The 19,927-nt window shown below is 57.3% G+C and overlaps 2 protein-coding genes across 7 annotated transcripts in view; both read left to right on the forward strand.

Moving 5' to 3' along the window:
• The window catches only part of MAP2K5 (mitogen-activated protein kinase kinase 5), a 138,751-nt gene extending 129,877 nt beyond the window's left edge, over positions 1-8,874 (forward strand). For 3 of the 4 annotated variants that reach the window (XM_054077134.1, XM_054077135.1, XM_054077136.1), the window contains one exon: positions 3,953-8,874. In XM_054077134.1, the coding sequence (XP_053933109.1) occupies positions 3,953-4,057 (105 nt within the window). In that variant the 3' untranslated portion in view covers positions 4,058-8,874. The remainder of the gene's footprint in view (positions 1-3,952) is intronic. The other variant, XM_009567603.2, reaches the window with a different exon arrangement.
• A 4,559-nt stretch (positions 8,875-13,433) lies between these two features.
• Positions 13,434-19,712, forward strand: SKOR1 (SKI family transcriptional corepressor 1). 3 transcript variants are annotated; one of them, XM_054077675.1, is made up of 9 exons: positions 13,434-13,800; positions 14,628-16,596; positions 16,886-16,982; positions 17,371-17,478; positions 17,556-17,627; positions 17,850-17,924; positions 18,003-18,077; positions 18,651-18,716; positions 19,229-19,712. In XM_054077675.1, the coding sequence occupies exons 2-9, from the start codon at positions 14,644-14,646 to the stop codon at positions 19,324-19,326; spliced, it is 2,544 nt and encodes an 847-aa protein (XP_053933650.1). In that variant the 5' UTR covers positions 13,434-13,800; positions 14,628-14,643; the 3' UTR covers positions 19,327-19,712. The 3 variants fall into 3 exon arrangements, with proteins under 3 accessions (XP_053933650.1, XP_053933652.1, XP_053933651.1); XM_054077676.1 differs by lacking the exon at positions 13,434-13,800 and having other exon boundaries at positions 14,267-16,596; XM_054077677.1 differs by lacking the exons at positions 18,003-18,077; positions 18,651-18,716; positions 19,229-19,712 and having other exon boundaries at positions 17,736-17,858.
• The last annotated feature ends 215 nt before the right edge of the window (positions 19,713-19,927 follow it).

Below are 19,927 nucleotides of genomic sequence, written 5' to 3' on the forward strand. Positions count from 1 at the left end.
TCCATGGATATTGTACATCCTTGGGCCATTTGTGACCCCTTTGCTTTCTGTGCCTAACCTGAACATGCCATGGGCTGTCCACCAGGATTTGCAAAGACACTGACAGTGTAATCTTAGCTTTGGTGGAAATCTCTGTTCTCCCATTCCCTATTTAAAACCAAACCAACAAACATAAACAAAACAAACAAAAAAAACAACCATCAAATTCTGAAAATGAGCTTATAGCAAAAACTTCCTTTCAGCCTGAGAAAAATCCTCATTAGGTTACAGTCTAAAAACAGGAAATCTAGTTTTAAGTTGAATTTAGTCCTAGGGAGAAATACCAGTGCGTAAAACCCTCACAAAACAAAGCAAATAGGGTAAGCAGCACGGGTAGCTGACGTTCTCAACCTTGCATAGCCTGCAGTTTCCCTTTGCATGTTGTGAGTAGCTTCAGTGTAAGGATGTATTGGGTGTGAATTTTTTTTCCTCTGCAGGGAGTCTCTCCATCGTAAAGGAGATTCATGGGAGAAGCGGACTGGCTTTAATAGCTGTTTTTTAATTGCCCCAATGCATCTGCTCTTCCTCATCTGTGGGCTTTTGATTGTTTTTCCCTAGTTCTTACTAGTGTCCTTGACTGTTGTTTTGTTTAAGAGGCGAAACAGCTATTTCTAGGCTACTTTGCTTACAATAAGCCTTTACCTTAGTCTTGCACCTTTTGCACCCAAAAATACTGAAGTGCTGGGCAAAAACACACTTGCACTGATTCTCACAGCACTCTTGTGAGAGAGCAGAATCGTTTATTCCCTTTTTAACTGTGAGGCTGAGGGAGGTTAGCAGCTTTGTGAAGGTCACGCTGGGAAGTATGTGGCAGCTTGGGAATAAACTCCAGAACCCTGTCTCTGGATTCCCAATTGTGCCCTCTCCTGATTTGTTTTTACAGGTAGAAATCAAGTAAAAACAGGAATATTTCAGAGTGAATTTGTTTTATTAAACAGTGAAAGCCAAAACACGCATGGGAGTGTGGAGTAGGAGATGAAAAAAGAGGGTGCGTTCTTTCTTTAGTGCTGTTCCCTGTGTTAGACATTCAAGACCAAAGCTAAAGATTTCTAATAGCCAGGTGCTGGAAGGAAAAAGACATTGTCCATATGCTCGGTGCCGCAAGCATCTGTGTACTAAGTGCATCATTTTGAGATCATCCATCTTCTCTTGGTAGCATTGAACTGTCTGCTGCTGTCCTTGAATGGGTTCTGCTACCTCTCGCTATGTTCTTCCTTGGTGGACCGTTTTCCAAGAAATGACTGAGTGTCCGCTCACACGCATCCGCCTGGATGGGAAATTCAGAGCTCTAAGAAAAATTTAAAGTTGCTGTTTGCATCTAAGATGGCTGAATGGAAGCAACTAACTTTAAAAAAAAAAAAAAAAAAATTGAATATTGGGGAAAAACATCCATTTCTGTAGCAGTAACAAAGAGCAAACTCAGAAAGGTTGGTTGCCGTGGCAGGTAGCAGCTGCTCATGATTTCAAAGGCCTGGAGATAAAGTTAAGGGCCTGCAACTCAAGCCTGGTGGGAAGCACTGACAAATCTGAGGAGGGGAAAGCAAGTCCTTAGGACTGGCTCTGCTCTGGGAACCTGTAATCACAAGAGAGTTGTGCTGAGTTGCGCTGTAGCCGCCAGTCAGGTGGTGTATCTGCAGACATTGCTGAGATGGAGGAAAGGTTTGAGCTGGGCTCTGCTCTGTGAGTTCAGGCTCAGGTCACGATAGTTCTAGCGTTGCCCCTTCCTTGCATTGCCTTGCCCTAAGCCTGCGGAGGTGCAGCTAGGGACCCATAGATGCCCACACAGAAAGGGAACGCTGCTCTTCTGCCAAGTCCTGGCGTTGTGGCTGGCTGGGGCCCATGCTGCAAAGGAACTTGGGCCCAGGGCTGCTGGGCACCTTTCAGGGGGCCTGAAGCCAGTGTGGCGGAGGAAAACACTGGAGACATTTGTAGCTCTTCATGGTGTAGTCTGTGTGTCATGTTCTGGTGGTGGACCTCTTGCTCCACTAAGTCATTCCTCTAGAATATTCCTTCTGTCTTTCCTCAACGAGGTTAACTGGGAAAGCAACTGAGCTGCTCCCAGAAAGATCTGAAGATGGGCTCACCACATCTCAGACTTCTCCCTAAAAAGTTCTGGCTGAGATTCCAGCCATCCCAAAGAGTTGGGATCCCAAAGCAACAGCATCTCACGCTTCCTCCATAATTCTTGTAGATAGTGGCATATTTTATTTCTGTGGCTCCTGCGTTTGCTGGCCCTGGCCCTGCAGAGTGTTTTATTGCTTCGAGCTGATGCTGCGAGGATTTATTGTGCCGTATTTAGCCCGGTGCTGCTTCATTGCTCTGCTCAGTGCCATCCTAAGCCAGCCAAACATCAGGTTTCCAGCCCCGCGTCAGACCTGCACTCGGTCTCTGTGTGCCGATTGCCGTCGCTCACCGCTGCGGCTGGCATTGGGCTGCGAATGCCGGTAATTCCCACATGTACGTCACCCTCCCCAAAGGCTCCCCGGCAGATCTCTTCTGATTACTGCCAGGCGTTGCTTGCAAGAGCTATGAAGTTTAGTGTTGCAAAAAACTGAGCTGCTTTTGAGTGATTTGGAGTAGAGGTTTTCATCATCTGTGATGGTTTCTCCTGGCGATTGCTTTCTTTCAGTCATTTATGTAATTGCGGTACTCGGTTTCCTGTGGATTTTTATACTTCATTTGAGATTCATCTGAAGATGCCATGTTCCCATCTCTAGGAATGTGGCCAGATTGAGACATGAGCTGCTTAAGCTGGCTGCTGCAATTGCAGGCTGTATTTTTGTTTCATCCTGAGGTGCTCTTCTGATTCTCCGAGGTACGTAAGACACAGTCTTCCTGCACCAGCAGTAGCTGTGTAATTCATGGCCAAGAGTCATGGAATGGTTTGGGTTGGAAGGGACCTTAAAGCCCATCCAGTTCCAAGCCCCTGCTGTGGGCAGGGACACCTCCCACTGGATCAGGTTGCTCCAAGCCCCATCCAGTCTGGCCTGGAACACCTCCAGGGATGGGGCAGACACTGCTCTGGGCAACCTGGGCCAGGGCCTCACCACCTTCATTGTGAAAAATTTCTCTCTAATATCTAATCTATATCTTCCCCCTTCCAATTTAAAGCCATTGCCTCTCATCCTGTCACTCCATGCCCTTGTAAAAAGTCACTCCCCAGGTTTCCTGGAGCCCCTTTCAGTACTGGAAGCTGCTCTAAGGTCTCCCTGGAGCCTTCTCTTCCCCAGGCTGAATAACCCCAACTCTCTCTGCCTGTTCTCATAGCAGAAAGGCTCCAGCCCTTGGATCATCTTCATGAACCTGTTTTATAGTTATCCCTCTTCCCATCATACTTAATTCCCACCGTAGCTTCTCTTGTAGACCTGTTTCAGTTAAACTTGGGTGCTCTTTCCATTTCTTTATCAACTGATCACTCCTGCCAGTATGTGCATGAGCAAATACCTCTCCCTACGGACGCTGTGAGCACTGCAGAGCCTGGCGCCTGGTCCTCCTGCATCTGCAGGCACACAGCTCAATGACCAAGCCACAAGAGGAATTTAACACTTGCAGGGATATTGTATTTTTCCTAGGTAACATGTAGAACCATCCATTTAAGGGATGCCTGCACACAGGGTAAGGCATAAGGTTTCCGATTTCTCCCTTTTGACAAAGGAGAGTTCAGGTGGATACAGTTCTAGGCTAAGGCCTCAGTAAAGGGCCTGGGTTCCCCCAGCCCTCCCTTCTCCGGGTGCACTGTGTATGTGGTTAATGTGGATCCAAGAGCAAGTTCACTGGTTTGGTTGCATTTTTATGACTGTAACCATAGGATGTTCCAATGTATTTTTAAAATAAAACATATTTTCAAAGCTTTTTGGGTTTTTCTGGAAAGGGCTGTGTTTATCTTGGCTAATTCTGCCATCTTGCTTTCCAGGGCCACCCCTTCATCGTTCAGTACAACGATGGGAATGCAGAAGTTGTGTCCATGTGGGTGTGCAGGATGCTCGAGGAACGGCGAGTGACCCAGGGACCGCAGTGAGCTGGACCGGCTCACGGCACGGCTCAGAACAGCCGCTCATCCTGGACCAGCAGCACCAGCCCCACGCTTCGGACTCGCAGGCTCTCTGGATCATGTTTTACTAAAGATATTTTCAATAAGCATCAACAAAACCTTTCAGGATATTTGTTGCTGCCATTCCCTCACCACCACATTAAGGAATTCCTACACTTCTTTTGTTGCTGAGCATTTTAACGTCCTCAGATTACTTTCAGTTAAACTGTACACAGCCTTAAAGCAAGTATTTTATATCTATATTTTTTGTTATTGAACGTATTGTATATTTCCTGGCTCCAGAGTATTTTTTAACCGTTAGGCTTTTGCTATCGTACGAACAACACGCTGAGTATTCAGAGGATTTGTAAGGAGTTGTTGGCTGTCTTTCTGTGCAGACAGCCACAAAATGCTAGTTTTAAATGCAAAACAAACAAAACAAGAAGTAGCTGGACTTGTCCGTCCTTCGAGGAGGTGAGGGGTTGCCCTTGCAGCGGAAGGCATGGCAGGTAGATGAGCATCACACGAGCAATGACTGTTGATGCCTCTCTGCTCCCTGGCGCCAGCTGCTGTGGCTCAGGTTTGCTGGGAGGGCCAAGGGAGAAGACAACACGCTGGTGCGTGCACCACAGGCCACCTGTAAGTGCAGAAAGTGTTTGCTGAGGTGGGAAGAGGTGAGCTGAAAGAGGACAGTGCAAGAAATAGGGGTACCACTGGGTGAGAACCAGCCAGAGCTGGCAGCCCTGGAGCTGTTCAGGGCTGAGGTGGGCTCTTGGCCTCTGGCTGCAACAGGAGAACAGCCGTGGGCAACGGGGAGTTTGCACACAGCGGCAGCACAGAGAGGGGGAAGTTCTGCCAGTGCCGCACAAGGAAGCTGATGGCCACGGCAGAGGCTTGCACAGCATCCCATGAGCTTGTGGGGAGGAGAGCCTGCACAGAGGGGCTCAGACCGTGCTGTGCCACTCATCCTCATGGCCAGAGAACGGGCTGCAGAGTTTTACTTGTTATCACAGCAGTTTGCGGCTTGCTTGGAAGCATCTTGCCTTTCTCGGCTCTGCCTTGATCACTTATTGTCTTATGCCGGAGCCGCTACACGGTGGGTGCAGCTGGGTCACACAAAGACTCCCAGGTTTGGCATTACCATAAAGGACAGAGGAACAGTTGTGGTGTCTCTGCTGTGTGTTTATTACTCCTGCAGTCTCTAGGTATGATTTCACAACAGACTGACACACATTTGATCAATCCTTGTGTTAAGATCTTTATTTAAAAGAACAGAAGAGAGGAGGACCCTGAGAGACGGGGCTGAGTTTTAGGTCAACAAATGGAGTACTGAAGGAATTTGAGCAAGGGAGGAGGTTGGGACCATTAGAAATAAATGTTGGCTAAAAGAATAGCTCAGGTAGTTTATTATATACCAACAGCTTAAAAACAAACAAACAAAAAAACGTGAAAAATGCCTCCTGAACCACTGCAAATCCAAAATGTTACTTTGGAAGCAGCCTGGAAAAGACTTTGCTTCCTTCCTTGGAGGGATCGTTCGTCTTCTTTTGAAGTATAGAGGTTGCAGGCATGAACTTATAGACTAAAGTTTGTCTTAATTGCTCTGATGTCACAACCTCCCTGGCAGATAACAGCACAATGAATGAGTCCACGGCCCTTGTACCTTCAGGTCCTTTTTCTAAAGTGAGACAAATTCCTTCCCCGTGCGCCAACCAGACTATAGGCAGCTCTTCTATTTATTTCTCTCTAACAGTTTGCATTAGCTTTCTCTGGATAAAAAGTCTCTCTCTCAGATTTAGTTAAAAAGTCAGTAAAACCAAGGCAGGGAGGTTGGGAGGGGAAGACGTCACCCTGAAAATCTGTCTGGGATGCCAGCGGATGGAAACGTGAAAAATCTCCCGGCTGGCGGGCTGACAGTGTTATAATTCACTGGCACGCGTATTAACCTTGCTGTCTTCATCAGTATACTTAATCAATCCAACAATCATGGGAGAGGTTTAGGGCCTCTGTCATCTTTCCTTCCCCTGGTCCTTGAATTTGGTGCAGCCGGGAGGAGGATGAGCCGCTGGGGTCTTCTCAGTGCCGCCGCTTCCACTCTATTCCCAGCACCAGGTTAACACCATTTTGGGGGAACATAGGGCTGGATGAGTAGTTTGGGGAAAACCCAACTCCTCTTCAGCACTGCCAGCCTCAGTGCTGCCCAAGTGTGGAGCAGCAGCGAGGCTGGGCCTCCCCGACCTGCTGCCTCCGTCCTTGGGCATGGTGGGCCTGGCTGGTGGATCCCCATGGGAGGTCTGGACCCACAGCGCAGCCCGCATTGCTGCATGGGGGCTACTGGGATCCCCCCAACACAGCCATTTGCTCTCCTACTCCAGCAAATGTGTGCAAGCCCATGGTACCTACAGAGCCCGATGGAAGCAATTCTGCCCAATTCCTGCCGCCACCCGTCAATGTCAAGGGTCAAAAGGAAGGGAAGGCATGGAAGGCAATAAAACTGGGCCAGGATCTGGACAGATTATCTCCCCTGGGTGCCCCCACCCACGGCAAGCAGCTCCCTGGCAGGTCCAAACCCATCCCAGGCTCCTCTCCCTGCAGCAAGTGTGCATTGACCCTGTGCCTGGGCAGTGCGGGACAGCAGGAGCCGGGGTGAGGCTGGCATGGGACACCTCGATGTGGTGCAAGCTCCCCCAAACCCAGCTGAGGGGATGCCCTGGGAGCAGCGTGACGAAGCAGGGGCTGCGTTTGGGCTGAGACGATCCTGCCTTGCTGCAGACTGTGAGCATGCAACAGACTTTGAGATTGCCCAAACACATGAAATGTGCCGCTGTGAGCCCAGGCTCTGCCTTCAGCCTGGTGTGTAAGGTCATCCCAGCCCCAAAACCCTCACCGAGGATGGGGAAAAAAACAGGGAGGGAGATTTTCCCAGCTGCCAGGCAGGGCTGGAAGCGCTGAGTGCTGTAAGGGGGCTCAGCAATGCTGAGCACCATGCAGACAGGAGCTGCACCATAGCTGGAGCTGGCTGGGAGCATTGTCTATCCTTCCTTCTTGCTGCAGCTTTTTGGAGTCTGAATCAGAACATTTCTTGGCTAAAAAAGCTTGCAGAAAATCTAGCAATATTATGCCCTGCAGCTGAGTAGATGGCATGGGAAGGGGTGCAGAACAAACACATCGATTCAGCAGTGGATGATATAGATGCACACAGTGACCCTCTGAGTCCCACTCTGCATCCCACCAGCTGATTTAGGGACCCAGCAGCAGCCCCACACCAGTCTCACTGCTCTGCCTCCTCTCCCAGTAACCTCAGCCGTGGTGATACCAGTAGGCCCCATCTACTCTGGGAGTGGGTATGCAGGAGCTCACGGGCTCTGGAAGAAACTCAGTAGGTCCCATCTGTGCCAAAACTTCCCATTTTCCACTTTTCCCTACCTGTGATCCTTGCCAGGTGAAGCTCATCCTGGGAGATGAGCCTGGGCTGGTTTGCCCTGTGTAGAACTGGGAAATAATCTTGTTTCTTGTATCCCATGGCCAAATACATCCCGGTGTCAGCCTTTGTTTTCTGAATAACAGCCTGAAAAGCTGCGTGTGTCTGTTCACGCACAGCAAAGAAACCAGGAAAGAGGAATTGCAGTGGGCTGGGGCTGCAAGCGGTCCCCAAACCCTCCCCGGCTTTAACATCTGTGGGGCAGGGATGGCAGCAGCAGTGGGCTAATAACTGAGGTGGCAGTAGGAACAGCTCTTAGGACCTTTGTTTGGTCCCTTTGACATCCAAGAGCACAAGCAAACGGTAGGATTGGATCTGGGAGCCGGGTGTATGTTCTTCTGCCTTGTGGAGCTTTGTGGTCCTGCAGGGAAAGTTTATCTCAATGGAAAAGGGATGGACTGCAGGGCTCCTCTGTGATGCAGGGAGGGGGTGGGCAGCGGCTGCAGCAGAACCTGGGAATTTGGGTGTTTGCTGGGGAAAAAAAAACTTCCCTAGTCCTGCAGGGAGCAAAATGCGCTGACAGAGAGCGAAGGCTCTGGGCGTCCAGCAGAAACCACTGTCTGGTGATGAAGGGACGTGGGCTGCTGGCAGGGAAACACCCTCGGACTCTTTGGGCAGTGAACAGGAGCTGCAAATCCTTCGCCTCAGCAGGGTTTGAAGCAGGGAGACTTTGAACTGTTCCTGGAGAAGGAGTCGGAGGCTGCTCAGCCTCCTGGGGACAAAGCATCTTTGGGCAGAGGCTCTTCCTCTCATTCCCGTTAAGATGTGCAACAGCAGAGATAAACACAAGAGACCCAACAACACCCCTGTGAGACATCGTCCTCGCTCAGCTACCAGCCCACACAGGTGGGGCTGTGCTAAACACATCACAGGTGACCCCAGCGCTTGAGAGCTGCAGGAGAACCAGCTCTGGCCTCGCAGCTTCTCCAGAAGGTGCTCAGGAGATATTCTTCAGCTGTGTGAGGTTATTTATGGGTGCTTCTTGCCCCACGCAGCTCGGTCTTTGTCTCGCTGCTGTTCTGGGGCTGCTCTCTGCCCTGTGGGGAGACAGGCAGGAACCAAGCCAAGCCCCAAATGCCACAGCTCAGTGGTCATGGTGTCCCTGTGGTGGGAGCCAGGTGCTGGGGAGCAGGGGCTCTCTGGCGGCGAAGAGGAGACGGGGCCCATTTCATGATGTTGAGGTCCTGAGGCACAGCAGTTATTTTGAGGTAACCCATCTTCAGCCTTCCCTGGGGGACCCTCAGGCTGGGGGGGCTCAGGCACCGTGGGGCACAAATCCAGAGGGATGGGGAAGGCTCTTCCCTGCACTTGCTGGCCTCATCCTGCTCCCTCAGCTCACTGGTGCTGCACTGCCACGCTGCCCAGCCTGGAGAGCCGAATTGGGGGGGGATTTACATTGGAAGGGGAAACATGTAGATCAAACATTGGGAAGAAATTCTTCATGTTGAGGGTGGGACACTGGCCCAGGGTGTCCAGAGCAGTGGTGGCTGCCCCATCCCTGGAGGTGTCCAAGGCCAGGTTGGATGGGGATGTGAGCAACCTGATCCAGTGGGAGGTGTCCCTGCCCATGGCAGAGGGTGGGAACTGGATGGGCTTTGAGGTCCCTTCCAACCCAAACCATTCTATGATTAAAAATCCCTCAACAAATCTCTATTATGCTGTGTCTATTAAATTGTATTAAAGTATTTTGGGTGCATTGAATAAGAAGGTTGTGCTTTAAGAAAAGCAAAGCTCTGAGATGTGTGCCTTTCCCTACGGGAAGCTGCAGCGGGAACGCTGCGGTGCGGCTGCCGGGGAGCTGCGCTGACCTGGGGCTGCGTTACCTTCAGGAAAGGGGATGGCCATAAACTACAAGTGTGCACTGAGGACAGGATTTATGGATTGAGCCTTACTGGCTACTGGAGCGGCTGCTGCTGCACCGGTACCCACTGCGGCTGCTCTCGCCGCCGAGTCCTGCAGGAAAAGTTCAAGGTTTATAAGGAGCCGGGCAGCCTGGGAGATGTTTAATGGCAAATGGATGTCTGGGGCTTTTACAGGCAGGAGGAAAACTGCAGCCAAGACAAAGCTGCCAGGCGGGCCCGCAGCCGAGTGCGGCTCCGTCCTGGAGGGCAGCGATGCCCGGCTGCCCCCGGCGTGGCCTGGCAGGGTTAATTGCTGCCCTTGGCTCATCCCGCTCCGTTGCCAGGAAGGTGCTGGTTTAACCTAATCAATAAAGTCGTGTCTATCGATGGCGTACGTGGTGTGAGAATGTAGCCAGCCAGGATGGCACTGGGAGGGCTCGGACAGCCAGAAAGGTGAGGAGCAGCGCTGCCATGGGGGAGCTGGTGGGCAAGGGACGAGGAGGTGACAGCAGCTGGGGGCGCTTGGACAAAGGGGAACCTGTGGAACATCAAGAGGTGCACGTTGGGGAGGGCCACAGCGAGCAGTGGTGGGACCAAGGGTGCGCTGAGGGGGGGGCACAGTGGGATTGGCGGAGTGCACGGAAAGGGGAGACACAGTGGGAGAGCTGGGGTGCTTAGGTGGGGGCACACGGTGGGAGAGTCGAGGCCCATAAATGGGGTGGGTGCAGAGTAGGAAAGGTGGGGTACATAGGTGGGGGCACACAGCGGGAGAACTGGAGTGTATGGTGGGGGTTATTGGAGTGGGGGGCAGTAGTGCAGAGCCAGGGCACTTGGAAGGGTCCCCAGGGCACACCAAGAGGGCCCTGGGTGCTCGCAGGGGTCCCCGTCCTCCCGCTGCCATGTCCTTGGCCATCGCTGCCCGGGCGCTGAGCACAGCGGGTCAGGCGAGTGTGCCCAGCCTGCAGAGAGCCACCGCCCGCTCCCTTTGTCAATGTCCAGTAATTAAAATGTCACCGTTTAATTTTCAGGCCTCTCGGAGCAATCTTTTCCTAATAAAGAGCCTAATCGAAACGCTCCTTCCCCCCCCTCCCCAGGAAGGGCCACGGAAGAGGCTGTAAAGGCGCAAAGCCGCTGCGGATCGATAGAGAGAAGCCCGGATTGATCGGCCTCTAAAATTAAATTTATTGGGGTCATGGTTTTATATGGTGCTGATACAACTGTTAAATGGGGAACATTCATTTCCAATAGGAGGCGTTTATTAAACTTCCACTGAATTAGACCGCCGTGATTTATGTGGCAATCTCAGCACAGCCCTCCAGGAGAGAGGGGCCCTTCGCCGCCGCCCCCCAGCTGATTATTTATTTATACCCCCGTGACACGGATCCCTAAGTTTTAACCTAAATTATCCAGCAGCCTCGCCTGCTGGCGGCATCAGCCCGGGGCAGGGGGGGTCCCCTCAGGGCGTCCCTTTGGGGGGGTCTTGTCAAGGGGTTCCATCAGGGGTCCTATCAGGGGGTTCTGGAGGAGGAGGGGGGGTCCTGATAGAGGGTCCTGGAGGAGGGGAGAGAGACCCGTCAGTGGTCTTGGAGGAGTGGGGGAATCTGACTGGGGGGATCTCATCAGGGGTCCTGGAGGAAGCAGGGGGGGGAATCCTATTGGGAGTCTCGTGGGGGGGTCCTGGAGTAGGGGGGACCCATTGGGGGTCCCATCAGAGGGTCCTGGAGGAGGGGAGGGTTCCCATCCAACGGTTCTGGGGGAGAGGGGACTCTGACTGGGGAGTTGTGATCGGGGATCCGGGAGAAAGCAGCGGGGGGATCCCGTCAGGGCTCCTCTTGGAGGTCTTATGGGGGGGGTCCTGGAGGAGTGGTGTCCATGGGGGGCCCCATCAGAGGGTCCTGAAGGAGAGGAGGGGTCCTACTGGGGAGTCCTGGAGGATGGGGGTGTTCATCGGGGTGTAGCAGAGAAGAGGTGGGTCCTGTCGGGGTGTCCCGGAGGAAGGCAGGGGTCCCGTCGGAGGATCCCGTGGGCAGTCGCATCAGGGGATCCTGTCGGGGGTCCCATCGGGGTCCCGGAGGAGGGTTTGGACCCTTCGGAGGTCCCGTTAGAGGGTTTGGCCCGTCGAGGGGTCCCACCGGGGGGGTTGGATCCGTCGGGAGTCCCATCTGTGGGTCCCGAAGAAGGGGTTGGACCCTTCGGGGGTCCCATCAGAGGGGTTGGACCCTTCGGGGGTCCCCCCGGGGTCCCCCCGCCCCCGGCCGGGCCGGCAGCCCCCGCGGGGCCCCGGGGCAGTGGCGGAGCCGCAAACGTCCCGGCTCTCGCGTGCGGCGATCGTTGAGCGTTAATTAGAAATTCATTACAATTAAAAGCCGCGCGCACACGCCTTAATTACATCTGATTTTTAATTCCGAATCCGTGTTTACACAGTAAGCGAGACGTACCTCCTGATTATCCCCAATACTCTTTATACTGTACTAATTATGTAAATTAAACCTAATTAACTGACAAAAACTGCAGTCAATTCAACTGTTAAAAGATACGGGCGGCTGCGGGGAAAGGCCGGAACCGGTCCCGGGGACAGCACTCGCCCCGGGGCCACCGCACCGCCGTCGGGGCGAGCAAAGAGGGGACCGGGGCAGCCGCACGGCCCCGGGAAGGGCACGGTGGAGGGGGTCCCGGGCAGAGCTGGGTCCTCCCGGAGCATCCCCTCCTCCCGGAGCATCCCCTCCTCGCCCCGACGGGGGCCCCGGGAAGGGGCTACCGGCCCGGTTCCCGGTGCCTCGCAGCCCGGTGTGGCCTCGCAGCCGGTTCCGCAGCCGCTGCGGGTTCTTCACGCAGTGGCATCCCCCAAAACCGGGCGGCGAGAGAGGGGCTTGGAGCATCTCCCCTCGGTCGCCTCGCTGGAGGATGGAGCGGGGAGGGTGGTGGGATAAATAATTAAAAGGCGAGGAATAATTACCGGCTCAGGTTGCCATCATTGCGGGAAGGCCGTGCCGCAAGGCCAGGCTGGCAGCTACGGGTCCGAATTCCCCCCCACGCTTCTCCGACGGGGATGGGGTTGGGGATAGAGATGGAGATAGGGAAGGGGTTAGGGATGCAGGTGGGATTGGGGATGGGGATAAGGATGAGGATGGGGTTGGGGGTGGAGATACGGAAGAGGTTAGAGATGCGGATGGGGAGGTCAAAGCGCGTTTTCGGGATGTCCCGAGGGGAAAACGCAGCCGATTCCTCGCCTGAGAGCCGGGACCGGTTCACCCTCGGCGGCCCCGGGAATTGCGGAGGCGATGGGCGGCTCCGCACCTGCGTTTCTCTCCGCGTTGGCTCCGCCGCATCCTCCTCCTCCTCCCGGCATCGCTGGTGATGGTTGGGAAGGGGGAGGGGGGGGGCACACAAAAGTGATGGCTGGGGGCGATCGGCGCCGTTATTAACTTGTGTTTGATCAGTGTAATTGCGCCGATCGCGGCCGACCGCGATGATTAATTACAGTTTAATTAACGTGGCCGTGACTAGCGCTGCATGCGGGAACCCAGCAAGGGCAGGGATGCGGGGGCCCTGGCCACGCCGGCAGGACCGGTGGCCACCGGGCTCCGGTGGCCACCGGTCCTATCGGCGTGGCGAGGGACCCTGTGGGGAACGAAAAAACACGATCGCGCCCCGCTTCGCCATCGCTTCCCGGCGATTTCGTTGCCGCCCGCTGTCCTCCCCCCCCTCCAGCTCCATCCCCGCTCCCCGCCGGCAAAGCGCTCATCCCGGTTTGGGTGGGGGGAAGATGGATGCGCGGTAGCAGCGCATCTTTAATTTCGATGGGTTACCCCCATCTCTCCCCCCGGGCTCCTCTTTTCGTTGCCGCCCGCTCCCCACGCAAACTTCTAACGAGCATCGTTCCCCGCGGGGATGCCCGGAGGGGTGGGGGTGGGGGGGGTCGCGGAGAAGCTGAACCCCGCTCTTACCTCGGGCAGCCCGGGCGGGTCCCCGCTCGGTAGCAGCCCCCCTAACCCCCCCCTTTCCCCCTCCCGTTCTGCCGTGCCTTAAAGCCGCGCCGTGATTGACTGGAGCGCATCGGTGATTGACGGGCGCGGGGTCCCGGAGGCAGTTAATGTAAATATGCTGGTGCTAAGTGGGTGTGTCTTCCCGTTATTTTAGCTGTCACCGGATCAATGTGCAGCGTCTCCAAGTACGGATCCGGATCCTCCCTCGGTGGCGCGGTTGGTCACTCGCTCTTGTTGCATCTCGCCGGGGCGGGCGGCGGCCCCGAGGCGGCGGTGAAGGGCGCGCCGCTGCCCGCCCGCTGCCCGCGGGGAAGGGGTCGGTAAGGGGGACGGGGCCCCCTCCTCCCGATGGCGGCCCCGGCATTGGGCTCCGGCCCCTAACCCCGAGGAGAGCCTGCACGTCCAGCCGGGCTCCGCGGAGCGGTGAGTGGGAGCGAGCGGCGGGGACGGGATCAGGGACAGGGACAGGGATAAGGACATGGACAGGGATGGGGACAGGGATGCTGTTGGGCATAGGGATGGGGACAGGGATGGGGACAGGGGTGCTGTTGGGGACAGGGATGGAGACAGCAATGCTGTTGGGGATAGGGATGGAGACGGGGAAGGAGTTAGGAATAGGGATGGAGATGGGGCAGCGGATAGGGTTGGAGATGGGAATGAAAATAAGGATGAGGTTGGGGCCACGGATGGAGATGGGGATGAAGATGGGGAGGTCAAGGCGCGTTTTCGGGAGGCGCTCCCCGTTATTTCGTGTAATTCCCACGGAAGCCGCTTACCGCCGGGAGCCCTCCCCGCTAAGCCAATTTGCCCGGCTCGCTGCTGCCCTTCTGCTGCTCTACGTGCTGTGGGTCCTGCCCGCCCCGGCAGTTCCTAATCCGCCCGCTCCTAATCGCCTGCCGGGGACACGACAAAGGGGCCCCCGACACCGGGCACCGAGCGGCAAGTTTCGGTCCGGGCTCGGTGTCCCCCGGCCCCGCATCCTCCGGCGCGGTTCGTTGGAGGGTGGCACGGCTCGGCGAGCCGGCACAAAGGGAAGGGACGCGGCAGCTCCCGGGGCACGGGGGTGCTCGGTACCGGCGGCCGCGGAGCGGGGGATGCGCTACGGCACCGGCAGAGCCTCCTGCGGCAGCGCCGGGCTGCGAGAGGAGGAACGGGGCTCTCGGAGAGAAGGAAAGGGAACTCCGGGAGCGAAGGAACGGGGACCCCGGGAGCGCCTCTAACCCGCTCCTTTCCCCGATTTTGTTTTGCAGGGGCGTTTTGGGGGGAATGGAGGCGATCGCCAGTCAGATGGGAAATGGGAGAGATGCAAGCTCCTCCCCAAATTCAAAGCAAGAGCTGCAGCCGTACCAGGGCTCCAATACCCTCAAGCCCAACCAAGTGGGTGAGACCTCTCTGTACGGCGTGCCCATCGTGTCCCTGGTCATCGACGGGCAGGAGCGGCTGTGCCTGGCGCAGATCTCCAACACGCTGCTCAAGAACTACAGCTACAATGAGATCCACAACCGGCGGGTGGCTCTGGGCATCACCTGCGTGCAGTGCACGCCGGTGCAGCTGGAGATCCTGCGGCGGGCCGGGGCCATGCCCATCTCCTCCCGCCGCTGCGGCATGATCACCAAGCGGGAGGCGGAGCGGCTCTGCAAGTCCTTCCTGGGCGAGCACAAGCCGCCCAAGCTGCCCGAGAACTTCGCCTTCGACGTGGTGCACGAGTGCGCCTGGGGCTCGCGGGGCAGCTTCATCCCCGCCCGCTACAACAGCTCCCGAGCCAAGTGCATCAAGTGCAGCTACTGCAGCATGTACTTCTCCCCCAACAAGTTCATCTTCCACTCCCACCGCACCCCGGACTCCAAGTACACCCAGCCCGACGCCGCCAACTTCAACTCGTGGCGCCGCCACCTCAAGCTCAGCGACAAAACGGCCACGGAGGAGCTGTCGCACGCCTGGGAGGATGTCAAGGCCATGTTCAACGGCGGCACCCGCAAGAGGACCTTCTCCCTGCAAGGCGCCGCCGCCGCCGGCCCCGGGGCCGGCTCCCCGGCCGCCAAATCGGCGCTGCACCCGCCGCCGCCCGCCGGCCCCGAGCTGCCCCCGGTGCACAAGAGCCTGCGGTGCGGCGGGCAGGAGCCGGCGGGCGATCGCGGGGCGCTGGGGCTGCCGGGGGCTCCCGGCGGGGCGGCGGGGCCGCACGGCGGGGCGGGCGCGGGGCGCAGCTACCCGGTCATCCCGGTCCCCAGCAAGGGCTTCGGGATGCTGCAAAAACTGCCGCCCCCGCTCTTCCCCCACCCTTACGGCTTCCCCGCCGCCGCTTTCGGACTGTGCCCCAAAAAGCAAGAGGACGCGTTGGGCGGCGCGGGGGGCGGCGAGGCGGGCAAGGGCGGCGCCCTGCCCCCCGGGATGTTCTGGGGACCCCCGCATCCTCATCCTCACCAACCCGCCCAGCCGCCCCACCAGCCCGGAGCCGCCAAGGACGCGGGGGTTTACCCCTCTTTCCCCGTTTTCTGGCCGGCCGCGGGCAGCCTCCCCGTGCCGCCCTACCCGGCGCAGAGCCAGGCGAAAGCGGCGGCCACTGCCGTCGTGGTGGCGGCGGCGGCGGCGGCAGCGGCGGCGGCGGCCGAACCGCCCGGGTTACCGAGCCGCCACGGCGAGCTGGAAGGCTCGGAGCCGTCGGGGAGCGGGAGGAGCAGCGCTACTCCGCAGGAGGGAGCCGGGGCCGAGGGCGAGCGCTGCCCCAGCGCGCTGTCGCGGGCGGCGGGCGAGGAGGAGCGCTCCGGGGACGAGGCGCTGCTCGCCCCGCTGCCCCTGCCCAGGAAGGGCAGCTACCTCTCCGCTTTCCGCCCGGTGGTGAAGGATGCCGAGAGCATCGCCAAGCTCTACGGCACCCGGGAGGCGTTCGGCGGCGCCCGCGGCCCCGGGTACCTCTCCCCGGACTTCCTCAGCGAGGGCAGCTCCAGCTACCGCTCGCTCTCCCCCGGGGGAGACACGGCCGAGGAGCCCGAGGTCGACGTGGAGTCCAACCGCTTCCCGGAGGACGAGGAGGAGGAAGACGCCGCCCCCGCCGCCCCTCCCGACGGCCGTGAGCCGCCGCCGCCCCGGCTGCTGCCCGGCCCCGAGGAGCCCCCGCCGCCCGCCGAGGGGCACGAGGAGAAGGCGGGCGAGCAGGCGGCGGAGGAGGGCGAGCAGCAGCCCGACGGCAGCCCCGAGCGGAGCAGCAGCGCCTACGAGGTGCGGGGCTGGGACTTGGGGGACTCTGTCCTCGGGGGTCCCCGGGGCGGGGACTGGGGGGGCTCTGCCCTCAGGGGTCCTTGGGGAGGGGGAGGACTCTGCCTTGGAGGGTCCCTGGGGCTGGGGTTGGGACAGGACTCTGCCCTCGGGGGTCAATGGGCTTCGGGGTGGGGGGGCTCTGCCCTCGGGGCTGGGGTTGCGAGGATACTCTGCCTTGGGGAGTCACTGGGATTGGGGGGAGCTCTGCCATCAGAGGGTTACGCCGCAGCCCGGACTCGCTGTTTTGTAGGTGTACGCGGCGGAGAGGGGGGAGCACCTGCAGCCGCTGAAGCCCGCCGCCTCCCTGGGCGCCCCGGCAGCCTTTCTCTGCACCCCCGAAGCGAAGGGTAACCCGGGACGGGGGAGGGGGGGTCTGGGAGGGTGGCACCGGTGCCCATCGAGGGCGCGGTCCCAGCGCCGCCCCCCCCTCGGCCGCTCAGCCCTGGGGGGGCAATCATCGCGCTGCTTTCGTTTGGGGGAGAAAAGAGACCGCAAACGGTTTCTGCGCGGGGGATGGGGACAGTCCCCCCCCGGGCCCGGGGATGCCGCCGTCGGATCGGGATGGGCTGGGGGGGGGCAAAGCTCCTGCCAGCAAGCTACTTTCCACTAGCAAAGCGATTAGGACATCCGCTAAGAAGGTTTTAACGAGGGCTTTGTCCGTAATTATGTAATTAAGGATATATCAGGACCATACTTTCGTTGCTTATGGTTGAAAATCGGTTTATTAACTTTAAGAGCAAGATAAAGAAGACAATCACTCCGCGGCAGAGGATTTAGAGACCAGAAAATCCTATCAGGACCAAAGGAATGTCTCGCATCCCAGCCCTGTAAATACCGACAGAGGTGAGCGGTGCCGTGCGGGGCGACGCGGGGCTCGAAGCCCCTCGCCACGGGGGTCACAGCCTTCTGTCCTCCCCCAGGAGAGGACGGGCTGGGCATGGATGTAGCCGGGACGCAGCTGGTTGAGAAGGACATCGAAAACCTGGCCCGAGGTGAGGCGGGAGAGCATCCCGCGGGGGTCCCGCCGCGATGGGGTGATGGGGGGATGCGGGGACCCCGCAGCCTCTCCCCGCGGCTCAGGGTATTTGTGTTTTCTGCAGGAGTGATTAACTCCTGTGATTAATGTAACGTAATGCGATTAGCGCCGCGCTGAGCCGCCTCCATATGGAAAAGTGCGGGCTTCCCCCTCAACCCCGCCGTGTATTTTTAAACAGACGAGTTGCAAAAACTGGTCCTGGAGCAAATGGAGCTAAGGAAAAAGCTGGAGAGGGACTTCCAGAGTCTGAAAGGTACGGGCGAACCCGCCTCCCCCCCCACCCCCCCCGCCCCGCGCGGGGAGCGGTGCCGCTGACCCCCTGTCCCGGCAGATAACTTCCAGGACCAGATGAAGCGGGAGCTGGCGTACCGGGAGGAGATGGTGCAGCAGCTGCAGATCGTCCGAGGTACGAGACATCCGCAAATCCTGCTTCCATTGTTCATCTCCTTGTTGGCTTTCTTTTCTTTTCTTTTCTTTTCTTTTCTTTTCTTTTCTTTTCTTTTCTTTTCTTTTCTTTTCTTTTCTTTTCTTTTCTTTTCTTTTCTTTTCTTTTCTTTTCTTTTCTTTTCTTCTTTCTTTCTTTCCTCTGTATATGTGTCTCTCTTTCTCTCTCTCCCTCCTTCTTTCTTTCTCTCTCTCCCTCCTTCTTTCTCTCTTAATCGATATTCTTTCGTGCACCGCAATTCGTTTCGGCATTTCGAGCTTCCCCGCAAACGGCTGCGAGGCATCATTACACGGCAACGAATCAACCTTCCTTCTCGCAGCAATTTCTATTCGGGCTAAATTAAAAACCGAGGCGTAAAATTACCTGGGAAGCCGTGCCCGAATTGCTCTTAATCCCGCCTTGTACCCCCTCCTCCCGCATTCCCCCCTCCCCCGCGCTGCAGAGGGGCGCGATGCCCTTCGCCCAGCGCATCCCCGACGGGGCGGTCGCGCCCTGGTCCCCCCCAGGACATCTGTGATGCTCTCCCCATTCCAGATACGCTGTGCAACGAGCTGGACCAGGAGAGGAAAGCTCGCTACGCCATCCAGCAGAAGTTAAAAGGTAACGGGGGCAGGGAGGGGAGGGGGGTCAGACATCTACAGGGGGCTGACACCCCTCTGCCCCGATACTGAAAGCCGGCAAATAAACTCTCAAAGACTCGTTTTGGAGCTTTAGAAAGCGAACATCCTTTATCAGGGCTGGGCAACACGAGGGAGCGATCCCCGTCGATCGCGTGCAGCCAGACAAGAGCTGAGACAGAAGGCATTTCCCACTTATATGCAAATATATACATTTTCCAAGAAATCTTGCACATATTCTATTACTTTCCAAGGTCTAATTTTAATGCTATTATGAACTTTACAACAGCCAAAACTCTTACTAATTTGGAGCTGGCTCCAGCTCTTCCCGACCTTGCCTTAAAGACAGGGAAATATTGCAAGCAGAGGGGGGATTACAGCAGAGGACACACCCGCTCAGCACATACCGGCATTTTCGGGGGGGTCTGACGTGCCCCTGCCCCGCGTTTGGGAGGGTCTCGGGGAGCCGGGGGTGACGGCTCGGTCGCTTTGCAGAAGCCCACGACGCGCTGCATCACTTCTCGTGCAAGATGCTGACCCCGCGGCACTGCACGGGGAACTGCTCCTTCAAACCGCCTCTGCTGCCCCAGTGAGCCCCCCCGGACCCCCTCTTCTCCCGAAGCCATGCGGGCAGAGCCCACACAAGCCATTTCCACGAGGAGACACTTGTACATAGAGGACTCGGAGCCCGGCGATCCAGTGGGGAGAGGCCCCGGGGAGCCGGAGGGGGAGCCGGGCCCCCCCCTATTCCTGAGGACCCCCGGGCCCCCCAGCTCCGCCTCTCCCCCCCTGCCCCCCCCCCTCTGTGTCCCCGCTTCTTTATCCCTTGTCCAGACTGGAAACAAAAGTGGCTATGTGCAATGGATATAAATGTACTGTGATTCTCTTGGTACAGTATTCGTTGGATTTTTATTTATTTATGATGTATATTTATTCCCTACCCAAACACCCGGGCCCCTTCCTCTCTCAACACCGCCCCCCCCCCCTGTAAATTTATGGATGTAACAGCACTTTAACGGGCGGTCCGCGACCCCGGAGCCAGAACATCGCTCTGGAGAGAGACCCCCACTCTGTACGTGATTTTGGTTCTTTAATAAAAGCCGACTTTAAGAAGCCGCCTGGTCCGTGGGGGTGTCCCGGGGAGCGGGAGGATCCCCCCAGTGGGCAACAAGAGGGGTTCTGCCCTCTCCCCTT

Source organism: Cuculus canorus, chromosome 12 (assembly GCF_017976375.1).
Source record: "Cuculus canorus isolate bCucCan1 chromosome 12, bCucCan1.pri, whole genome shotgun sequence".
Taxonomy (NCBI): domain Eukaryota; kingdom Metazoa; phylum Chordata; class Aves; order Cuculiformes; family Cuculidae; genus Cuculus; species Cuculus canorus.

What these genes read in the sequence shown, in the direction of transcription:
- SKOR1 (XM_054077675.1), top strand. Translation starts at nt 14,644, where the DNA reads ATGGAGGCGATCGCCAGTCAGATGGGAAATGGGAGAGATGCAAGCTCC. An exon ending in CCCTGTAAATACCGACAGAG is followed by an intron (nt 17,479 to 17,555) that starts GTGAGCGGTGCC and finishes GTCCTCCCCCAG; the next exon opens with GAGAGGACGGGCTGGGCATG. An exon ending in GGACTTCCAGAGTCTGAAAG is followed by an intron (nt 17,925 to 18,002) that starts GTACGGGCGAAC and finishes CTGTCCCGGCAG; the next exon opens with ATAACTTCCAGGACCAGATG.